We start from the raw sequence: 11,860 nt of genomic DNA, 5'->3' as shown, positions 1-11,860 counted from the left end.
AAGGTGGTGACTGTGTGATGGGGTGGGTGATTATCAAATAGGGACCTCCATTCAAAATTGGTGCATATCTGGAGGTCATGGAAGGGAGGGTTTAGAAGCACGAGTTCCAGTTCATCACGGCAACTCATAGATGAGAGAAGGAGGAATTCTAGTCCATCTTGTTTTTTTTCAACCAACATTTGTTTTTTTTTCGTGTAGCCAGTGCACTCAACAAATTTTTTTTGTAACAAATAAAAAGGGACTCTGCAATAAAGTGTGATGTAGGTAGGAGCTGTAGAGGAAAGGTCGCGAATCCCCCAACCACTGTTTGCTAGCCAATAGACGGGTCCCGACAGATCTACTCCTCGCGGTATCTGATGGTCCTCAACTGATCAATAGTTTGAGTGACATCTACTTGATATTACCCCGGTAAAATACCACGAAATCATTACAAAATGGCGCCCAACGTGGGGCGCTAACGGTTATTGACAATTAATTTTTGGAAAATTGAAAATTAGATTTTTTCCCCAAACGGTTAACCCATTCCTGCCTAATGGGTATTTAAATACCCAATAAAGTGGTGTCACTAAATAAATTCTAGCTCGGGCTAGGAAAGAGATATCGAAGTTATATTTTTTTTTAATTGAAGAGGAAGAATGGGCCTTAAAAAATAAAATTATGTCAGTATATTGTTTTCCTTAAAAACTTTTTTTTTTAAGCCAAAAATCGAGGTTTTTTTTTATCGGAAAATGCTTAGGAAAAGCGCTCCCAAATATAGGGAAATGGGAAAAACGAAAAAAGCTCACCTTACCAGATAGCTTCAGGTGTCTTTCATGCAATGAAAAAACGCTATAGAGATATCTCAACACACCTGGCCGTTACACCTGGATAAATGAAAATGGGTATTTAAATACCCGACAGTCCAATGTGTGTACACAAAGTCTTTTTTTTCCTATATGGAAACATTTAATTTGCAGTGAATAAAACGCATAATTAAATAGGATTTTTTTTTTATTTTACTGAGAAATTATTATATTTATAAGAAATAGATTACTTAGCCTTGGCAATCTTTTTCTTATCTGGTTCAACGCCGTTGTGGTAATCCAGAAAGCAAGGAGCGGGATGCAAGTTCACTTGGCACTTCAAGCAACCATATTCAGTTTTGCCACCGCACTGCGGACAACGATGACGAGTATTAAGTTTTCCGATGAAATGATCCATACGGTCGTAACGCATTGCCAGTTGTGCCCCGGAAGCCGACGTTCTACCCGGATGATGATAACTGGACTTGATCATAATCGATTCACACACCTCCACTCGAAATTCATATTGAGACATCGGTGGCTTCTTGTCATACTTGCGACAGAAGCAATGTAACTTCCATGCATTTACCATAGCCGCGTCAAACGCATTTGTTATTAATGGCCAATACCACTTTTTTCCCCGAAACCGAATTCGATAATTATTCACTGCATTGTCAAAAAGGTCCACACCTCCCATAAGATGATTGTATTCGTTGACCAAATACGGCTGCTCAATAGTAACCATTTTCCGTTGCTTTCGATCATACCGTTTCGCGCGGACCATTGGTGTATGGCTTAGGAAATTCGATAATAAGGTCACGACCTGAAAAGATAAGAATGAATGAAGATGTGTTCATCAACGATGGACGTAAAGATCAAAATGAACCGATAGTCAAATTGAAATGTTTCTTTGCACATATAACTTACCGCATTATCATTCCAACGCACCGCCAAAATAGAATTGTTCGTGTCGAAACGAAAGTCAGACGTCCCGCGAGGTATCTTTTTCATTTCCTTGATGTCCATTAATGGGGCATGATTGGTCCGATTATCACGAACAGTTCCCAAAGCGAAGAATCCATCGTTCGACAAACGAGTCATAAGTTTGTGACTTGTAAAAAAGTTGTTAAACGTAACCGTGTGCTTGGCGCGGGCCTCCAGATGTGAAAGAAGTGATAGCACAACACGTTCTCCCAGTCCGAAACCTGGGTCCTCCTGTTCTGATGCACCAGCGTATGGAAGTAGTTAATACAAGTAGCCTTCTGACGAAGCCAAACACCAATACTTGTACCCGAAACGAATTGGTTTTCCCTTGATGAACATTTTGCACGAATGTCGGCCGTAGTAGGCAATCATTTGTTCATCAATGGAAAGGTTGTGAGAGAAAACACCAAATTGAAGAAATTTTTTGTTTAATAAGTCATTCAATGGTGCGACTTTTGCAAATTTGTTTTTCATATCCAATGCTGAGTTGTCACACACGTGAAAGAACTGTTTGATTCGTTTGAATCTGTCTCTTGAAATACATTATTTTATTAGCGCGCATCCTAATGATTCCCGATTTGACCAATAACTATGTATTTGCGGCAATGTATGGTAACCGGTTATATACAACACGCCCAAAAACGTTTTCATTTCGCTAATTGATGTTATGAACGAAGGACAATTTTTGGTCGCAGCATATTGGTTGGTTGAAGTAACCAACAGGTTCAACACCTCCTCATCGATGAACATTTCCCAAAGCTGCACTGGATTCATGTCACCAATTTTCTCATACAACGCTTTGTGTGAAGTGGCCGAATCATCGAATGGAATCTTAGTGAATTGATAATTTTGCGACCGAGACCATTTTGGTTTCATGCCCTCTTCGATTCTGGGTCGCTTAGGTGGCTTACTTGATTTAAGCGTTGATTTGCGACCACGACCACTAGATGTCGAGGCCACCGGTGTATCATCTTCTTCTTCTTGTTAAAAATCATCGTCATCGTAAACGCATTGAATTTCAAATTGCCCTGCAATCTCATGAGGCAGCTCCGGGTCATCGCGCAACAATTGAATATTGTCGTCCAATTCCTCATTGTCACTAAGAATATCGACGACATCGGGTGGCGTCATGATAATATCAACGGCGTCTGCGTGTTGGACAAAGTTATCCTCTCCATCACTATCTCCATCAGACCAACTATCTAAAATAGCTTGCAGCTCGATAGCAGTGAGAACTTTCTGCCGACGAATCATTCTGAATATTCTATAATATATTGAGACATATATTTATAATTATACATAAAATATAACGAAAAAAGATCATGTGTACTTACAATTGTTTATAATCAGCCAATTTATTTCTTATCACTTTTTTCTTGTTTATTTTACCTTTTTATATCACTATAAGTTTTTTTTTTACATGTGGGATGATGGTGCATAAAAAAACATTTGGCAAATGTCAATAATGCACAAAACGTCAAAACAATAGCCAATGGTGTTTTTTTTTGGAGTTATTTCAAAGTTAATGTTAATGCCTGTCGGGTATTTAAATACCCATGTCATATCTAAGGTGTGTTCGCATGTAAAAATTTTAATTTTTTTTCTATCAACTTCTATGGTCTCCCAGGTACATATTTAAAAATTTCATCAAAATCGTACCAGCGGGTCTATGGGCAGGCATTAATGGGTTAATAATAAAAAAAGTTTTTGTCGTTTCGCGTAACATCTGCGATAAATATCGTGAGCTCCACAGTGCACTGGTTTCTCTTTTTAACCGACTTCCAAAAAAGGAGGAGGTTATCAGTTCGTCGGAATATTTTTTTTTTTTTTTTTTTTATGTATGTTACCGCATAACTTTGGACCACGTCAACCGATTTCGATAATTGCATCGGAAAAGTAGTGTCTCAGAGGTGGTCCCATACTAATCTGGTTGAGATCCGATCAGTGGATCATGAGATATATATACATATATATATATTTTTTTTATATGGGAGTTGAAGTCGGTTTTTTTTTTGCTAAAAATTACTAGTTTATTAATGCTTTTCTATAAATTCTTCACTTTACATAAATTGTTTTTTTTTTTACTGATGGTTTGAAATAAGTTTTGGATCCTAGCCGGAGTTTCGACTACGGAGTGTGTTAAAGTCTCAGTATATCGACCGTTTGGCTCTCCTTAACTACTTTTCGGCTACAAATTAGCGATGCAGCAACTATAATATAGTTATTTTACCAAATAGATCCGAATGTAATTGGAAAAACGCAGTTACTGAAACGTATACTGAAAGTAGAAGTGATTACTTTGGAATTACTAAATTACTGGCTCTAGATCATTATTTAGTCCGAAATCAATATCTACTAAAAGCAATGAATTGTTGCATCTACATTCCTCAGCAATAGCCCTAGTAAATTTTTGCTAGAACTCCTTCTCAGTAATATCGATAACCATTTACCCTTCACAAAAGTTACTACCTAAAAATTCACATTTTATTCGTATGAATTGCAATGTCTGTCGTTCACAGCAATGAAAATATTTCGCTTTTACCTGAAAATTCAGAGGGTGATAGTAATATATGTACTATATGTCAACAGGACATGAAATCAGACCAAGAATGTTCGAGAACATTATGCAATCACATTTATCACACGGACTGTATCAAGCATTGGTTGGCCACTTCACAAGAGTGTCCTCAGTGTAGACGTGCTTGTCACCCGCGAGATTTACATAAGATTTCTACCAGGAAAGTTGGTAACGAGGCGCGTGCCTTAAATCGTAATCTGCACTCGCAAGCACGGGGAGGAGCAGTTTCAAAGTACAATACCCGACATTCTAAACGCCGACTTTATGGTGAAATGAATGCCACACATCAGTCAACCGCTGATAATGACCAAAATCTTAGTTTGCCTTTAATGAACTTTAATGACAACATGCATGGTTCAAACAGCCGAAACAATCATTCACAAGCAAGCAATATTACAGGACAAGACCCTAATCCGAATTTAGTTGATAGGAGTCAGATCTCACAGATCGTAGAGGCTGCAATTGACCGATTGAGATCAAGCCTAAACATTCAATCCAACCACCCAGATTTAGCAGATAATCCGACTATAAACCAAGTAAGACAAAATCAGCAAGCTTTTCAAGCTGCTAATTTCCGCCCACGAGGCCCGATAAAATAACCACTATTATACAAAACTGGCATTTAAAATTTGACGGGTCATCGGAAGGGTTAAATTGCAATGAATTTATATATCGTGTTCGCTCTTTGACGGCAGAAAGTTTGAATAACGACTTTAATGCGGTATGTAGAAACTTACACGTTTTGCTTTCTGGTAAGGCCAAAACATGGTATTGGCGTTATCACAAACAAGCACCTGCAATCGACTGGAACTCCTTTTGTACCGCGTTGAGGTATGAAATTAGATACTATCGTTCAACCTACGACTTACGCGAAGAAATAAGGAACAGAAAACAACTCCCGAACGAAAATTTTACTTCTTTTTATGACTCCATAATGGCTATGTTAGATCGACTTCCCGTACCAATGCACATTAGGTCAAATGATTACTTTTTCTGTGCGAAATTAATAGCAGCTAAAATATTGCATTATTTTAATGTAAAAAGATGGAAAACGTTAAAACAAGTGTAAAGGCAGTAAATAAAATGTTAAACAGACTTGGCTTTCGTAAAACAGAACTTACTGCTTTTTTATATGTTCAAATGATGAGTATATGTTTTAGGTATTACTCAAAAACATTGTCCAATTAGCTTGGTTTTGACACAAGTTATTTTCTTATCATACACAACCCGTTCCTCTTTAAAATGAGCTATATAATAAAATAAGTATGGTCACATATACATAAATGGTTTCTTCTAGCGATTAGTTATGGCATTATCGAAATTCCTAAATTAAAAAAAGAAAAATATTTACTACATGTCTCGCAGATATGTCTTGAGGAGAGATTCCTAAAGCAGTTTGTCTTCATAAATCACTTCATTTTCACTTGAGGTTTCAGTATTTCCAAATTCTCCACCGATATTATCTATTTATATTCAGAATACAAATGCTGCTTTGTGACACATTTACCGAAAATCGCTGGTAACTTCCTGAAAAGAATACGAATGTTTATATAACTAATTTGTTAAAAGAATTTTCAAAGCTCTAATCACTTTGAGTAAAAAAAATTGGAAATTTCAGTCCGTGAGTTCTCTCAAGGATTTGCCTTCTTGCGAAGGCGCTAGTGTATTTGTAACATAGCCTCGGCTACGCTACAGGAGATGAAATGTAATGCAAATTGAGGCTGCTATTTTTTTTTTGGTATCACATACTTCCATTTTCACTATTTATCACCATTAAAATGGATTATTTATCACCAAAAAATGTTGGAGATATTTTTGGAGATAGCTAAAAATTCGGAAAAAGGTTGGCTATCCTATTTTAGCACTTTAGCGATAGCGAAAGTTAGAATCCGGCTGATGGTAGACATAGTTGGCTTTTTGATTTCGAAAAGAACCTCATCAGCAAGAAACGCAATGTTTTCAGATATAAATATTTTAGCATCCTTTCCAAATTGTTTCACATAATTTTCATATTTATTTGATAAATAATTGCAAAAAATACGCGTTCTAAGAGTTTCATGGAACTTTCGCAAATATCAGCAGCACCAAATTTTTTTTCAACATGGTTGACAACCGAAAAAGGCTTTTCTTTTTTCGAACATCCAATCAGCCAAACTTCAAACAACTTGCCTTTTGTGATAGCATGATAGCCCACAAAAAACCTTTTTTCATGAAAACGGCAAAAAACGGCAAATTAAGTAAAATAAATTGAACTCATTACATCTTAATTTATCCATTTCCGATTCCATTTTGTTTGCCGAAAGTTAACAAAATTGTAAAAGCTTACATAAAATCATAAATTGAAATAAATCAGAAAAATTTTTGAGGTTATGCAAATAAGTCAGTTTTTTGCAAACAAATGATAAAAAGTCACTTTTTTAAATTGGGACATAGGTTCTCACTTAGATATAGTTTTTTTCCCCATTTAAAATTTTCCTTTAGTTATTCGAACTTTACAAAAACAATGCACTTGAAATTTACAAAATAAACCGGTTGCGCAAACAACGTATCAATAACGTTTTGAAAGTGTAACTTTGGTTTATTGCTGTATAACGGTGTTTTTTATTTTACAAAAACTAAGTGAAGTTTCTGTTATTTTGGAGTATTCTCTACAGAATGGCAACAAAAAATAATGTAAAACTGCCTTTACGAAATTGGACTTTCGCACAGCCAAATGTATCATTTGACCTAATGTGCAATGGAGGAAACAGAGTTGGTAGAAATGCTTACCAGAAATTTACGTCCGGATATCCGACATGAACTTTTATATGTGCCCGTACTTTCGGTAGCACATCTCCGTAAGTTAGTTCAGATGAGGGAAAACCTTCTAAACGAAGCCACGTGTAGACGCACTTCTCTAACTCGGACTAGCCTACCCATGCAACAAGACGAAATGTCGCAGCAATAGGTTTTGACGAAACCAATGAAAACATACCCGTTTTAGAGGAATCGCAGATATCAGCAGTTGCCTTACAAAGAAGTCATGCAAGGCAAATAAATTGTTGGAATTGTGACGCAGAAGGCCATCCTTGGGACATGTGCACTAAGGAGCGCAAAATTTTTTGTTACGGATGTGGGGCAAAAAATGTTTATAAGCCTCAATGCGAAATTTGTATGTCTAAGGCAAAAAACTCCTCAAAAAAGGCGTTCGATCACAAGAGAACGCTGAGCTACCCACAAAATTAAAAGGCATAAGTCAGAAACCACCGGCTAGTTCAGAATCTATTCCCAGCCTTGACCAAATATTAGAATCAGAAAACAGCCCCAACTATAGAATATTAAAACGAGAAAGTGAATTACAAGATGTTAGTAAACTCATTTACCCATTGAAGCCTTTACATGAACGCATACGCAATTATATTAGAACCAGAAATAGGATTTTTAACGACTGCCCTGAATCCTTAGAATCTTCGGTAAAAACCAAAGATCGACTTTACGACTTAGGCGCTTCTGGAAGACAGTAAAAGAAAGTAAAAAGTTTTTATTATCGGCAATTTTAAACGAAGACGACGCAAGGTATTATGCCAAAGTAAAGCTTCTTGATCGCGAAGTGTTTGGATTGTTAGATACTGGAGCCAATATAAGTTGTGTGGGTTCGAATTTAGCGAAAGAAGATTTTTCAGGTTTACCCGAGTTTCATAAATTTAAGTCGAGAGTTAGGACTGCGGACGGAAAGCCTCAAATAATAGTTTGAAGTCTGAGTATAAATGTTGAATATAAGACCAAGATTAAGAAGATTAAGCTGTACATTGTTCCATCCATAAATCAAGACTTAATTTTGGGTATAGATTTCTGGAAACTGTTTGAATTAGCTCCAAATATCATTAGTAGTATTTCTTCTGACAGTAACTGTCATCGGGATTTTGAGAATGATGAGCAAGCTAAAAGTCAAAGCGATGAATCTGTTTCGTATTCGGTGACCGAGGGTCAACGTCAGCAGTTAGAAGCGGTAAAATTACTTTTTCCAGACTTTGAAAAACAAGGACTCGGTAGGACAAGTATTTTAAGGCACGAAATTGAGGTAGGTGAAGCAAAGCCGATAAAGCAACGCTTTTATCCAGTCTCTCCAGCAGTAGAAAAACTTATGTATGAAGAAGTTGATAGAATGCTCAAGTTAGGAGTCATTGAAAAATCTCAAAGTCCTTGGAGTTCACCTATGCGCATGGTTATAAAACCAAATAAAATTCGACTCTGTCTACATGCTCGAAAGATAAATGGAGTGACTAAAAACGATGCATATCCACTTCCTTCAATAGATGGTATTTTTGCAAGATTGCCGGAAGCGAATATCATAACTAAAATTGATTTAAAGGACGTCTTTTGGCAGATTCCTCTGTCGGAGAAATCCAAAGAAATTACAGCATTTACCGTGCCTGGCCGTCCACTGTACCAATTTGTGGTAATGCCGTTTGGCTTATGTAATGCTGCACAACCTATGTGTCGTTTAATGGACGATATCATTCCAGCAGACCTGCGAACTTGTGTATTCGGATATTTGGACGATTTATGCATAGTATCGAATAACTTCGAAACGCATCTTTCTATTCTAGTCAGAATCGCGGAGCAGTTTCGAAAAGCCAATTTTACCATAAACATCAAAAAAAGCCAATTTTGTGTTAGGAGAGTGAAGTATTTGGGTTATGTCATCGGACATGGAGGTATCGCTACCGACCCAGAGAAAATCGAATCTATTAAGAACTGGCCTACACCGAAAAATCTAAAGCAAGTTAGGGGATTTTTAGGGTTAGCAGGTTGGTATAGGCGATTTATCGAAAACTTTTCGGATGTAAGTTTTCCTATAACTGAAGTTTTGCCAACGAAACGCAAATTTGAATGGACGAAAGCAGCTCAGTTAGCCTTTGAGGAAATAAAAGAACGTTTGACAACAGCCCCAGTTCTACAGAACCCCGATTTCTTTAAAAAATTTTTTGTACATTGCGACGCCAGCGATTATGGCATAGGTGCTGTGTTAGTCCAACTAGATGCTGAAGGACTTGAACGCCCAATAGCTTTTATGTCAAAAAAAGTTAAACTCAGCCCAGCGTAACTATAGCGTTACGGAACGTGAGTGTTTAGCCGCAATAGAAGCAATAGAACGTTTTAGGTGCTATCTAGAGATGCAGGAATTTGAAGTAATTACAGACCACTCTAGTCTCGTATGGCTTATGCGACAACCTAATTTAAGTGGCCGGTTAGCGAGATGGGCTCTTAAGCTACAAAGTTATAAATTTACAATAAGCCATAGAAAAGGGAAAGATAACATCGTTCCAGACGCGCTATCAAGGATGCATTGTGAAGAGTTGAATGCGTCAGAGATTGAGTCTGAAATCGAAAGTCAAAGATTTTTCAAAATCAAGAGAAATTCCCCGATATTAAGGTTGTCGATAATTTTGTCTACATACGTACAGAGCATTCAGATGGAACACCTGCAACGGAGGAATATTCGTGGAAACTTTGGATTCCAAGCGAACTTCGGAAAGAGATCTTGTCCCGTGCTCACGACAATGTTATTTCTGCTCACGGCGGTGTACATAAGACACTTGAGCTAATACGTCGAAAGTTTTATTGGCCAGGATTAGTTCGCGATGTTAAAACATACGTAGGAAATTGCGAGGTGTGTAAAACTACTAAAGCACCCAACGTACTCTTACGACCACCGATGGGACGTCAGGCTAGCACAGATCGACCTTTTCAGAGACTTTATGTGGAAATCCTAGGACCTTACCCAAGAAGCAAATCAGGCCACATTGGATTATTGATTGTACTGGATCACATGTCTAAATTCCATTGACTTTGTCCTCTAAAAAAATTCACCTCCTCAGCTATCATCGAATTTTCACAAAAACATATATTTCACATATACGGATTACCAGAAAACCTTGTCAGTGACAACGGGTCACAGTTTAAATCTAATGACTTTAACGCATTTCTCACACGGTATGGCGTCAAACATATTTATACTGCTCTATATTCACCTCAAGCAAATGCTTCAGAACGCGTGAATCGTACAATAATTGCTGTAACTAGAGCTTATTTAAAGGATGACCACAAGGAATGGGATGTAAATTTAACGTTTATAAGCTCCGCACTCCGAAACTCGCTGCATCAATCGTTGAAATGTTCTCCATATCATGCCTTATACGGATTTGATATGATCATACATGGGTCATCATATGATTTGTTGCGTAAAATGCAAGTGCTGGATGAGCCATACATGCGATTAGCCCGAGACGATACACTATCGCTTGTGCGTGGTAAACTGAAAAGTAACCTAAGGAATGCATATCAGTCCAACGAAAGACAATACAACCTACGCTCTAAACCAATAACATTTAGAGTTGGACAAGAGGTATTTCGACGGAACTTTGCCCAGAGCAATTTTGAGAAAAATTTCAACGCCAAATTGTGTAAAACCTTCTTAAAAGCAAGAGTACGGGAGAAAGTAGGGAATTCGTATTATGTCCTGGAAGATTTACAAGGAAAGATCGTAGGAACTTTTCATGCCAAAGATATAAAGATGTAATCGCTATTTTTCTGTCCAATTCACCTGTTTAAAAAAAATGAATTTTCCAGTTTTGTAATGTGCGATTCTGGCATAATCCGTTCTTTTAGAGAAAACCTATTTCAAAATCCATTCATTTCCATAGTTGTTGACCGGAAATATGTCTTGACAATTTTAAGTTGTAATTGTAGTAGATTTAATGAGATGGCCATTCCTTGGGGTAGTTCGGAAATGTTTAATTTGCTATTCATATGGCGGAAGTCATATGGTGCTTAAAATAGGTGAGCGAAATAAGGTTTTGCTTAAGTTCCGGTGAGCCAAAGTCTGTCTTTTGGATTCAGCCTTCACTCTAGCTAGACGACTTTAAGGAAATCAGCAACTTTCCACACTCTGGTAAATATATTAAATAAATTCTGTAGGAGATATTTAACGTCAAGAAAAAGTAGTATTTTTAAAGTTTCTGCATATCTTAATTTATAGGCATTAACGCAAATCATTGCAAAAATACGAAAGCAGAGAAGCAAGTATTATAAACGACATCTTAGGAAGTGAAATGGAAGGCTCTAGGAAAAGTCGGATTTGAAGATCTTGACTAAATCCTTACGCGCAAGTTGTTTTCATACGGTAAATCCTCACCTATTCGTTTTTTTTTATTTTTGTAATTAAGAATATATGTATTCCAAAATCACAGATTGCGAAATTCGGAATTCGATTGTGAATTAGACATACATACAGGGGAGCGGAGTCTTTTAACTCCAACCTCCACTCTCCCACCACGAATTTGCCGAAAAGGGCAGAAAAGCAACGAAAGATCGGTCCAGCGTCAGTAATTTAATCAGCAGGCAATAAGAAGCCACGCATTCACGGACGGACGAAGAAAATTGTGTGAATAATATATATAAAATCATAATGTGGTGAATTATATAAAAAGGTGGTGACTGTGTGATGGGGTGGGTGATTATCAAATAGGGACCT

The 11,860-nt window shown here is 37.2% G+C and overlaps 1 protein-coding gene across 1 annotated transcript; it reads right to left on the bottom strand.

Moving 5' to 3' along the window:
- Nucleotides 1-1,029: 1,029 nt before the first annotated feature.
- Nucleotides 1,030-1,883, bottom strand: LOC118756890 (piggyBac transposable element-derived protein 3-like). The gene is made up of 2 exons (XM_036491627.1): nucleotides 1,710-1,883; nucleotides 1,030-1,605 (listed from the first exon to the last, which is right to left on the bottom strand). Exons 1-2 carry the CDS (start codon nucleotides 1,881-1,883, stop codon nucleotides 1,030-1,032), a joined length of 750 nt encoding a protein of 249 aa, XP_036347520.1.
- Between the last annotated feature and the right edge of the window lie 9,977 nt (nucleotides 1,884-11,860).

Source organism: Rhagoletis pomonella, unplaced genomic scaffold, assembly GCF_013731165.1.
Source record: "Rhagoletis pomonella isolate Grant_MI unplaced genomic scaffold, Rhpom_1.0 Rhpom_scaffold_00002, whole genome shotgun sequence".
In the NCBI taxonomy this organism is placed as follows: domain Eukaryota; kingdom Metazoa; phylum Arthropoda; class Insecta; order Diptera; family Tephritidae; genus Rhagoletis; species Rhagoletis pomonella.
The sequence above is the reverse complement of the archived record's forward strand: the minus strand, read 5'-3'. Positions and strand labels throughout refer to the sequence as shown.

Excerpts from the sequence above, each read along its gene's own strand:
- LOC118756890 (XM_036491627.1), bottom strand. The coding sequence starts at position 1,883 with ATGACTCGTTTGTCGAACGATGGATTCTTCGCTTTGGGAACTGTTCGT. Across the intron at positions 1,606-1,709 it reads TGCGTTGGAATGATAATGCG|GTCGTGACCTTATTATCGAA; the intron begins GTAAGTTATATG and ends TTATCTTTTCAG.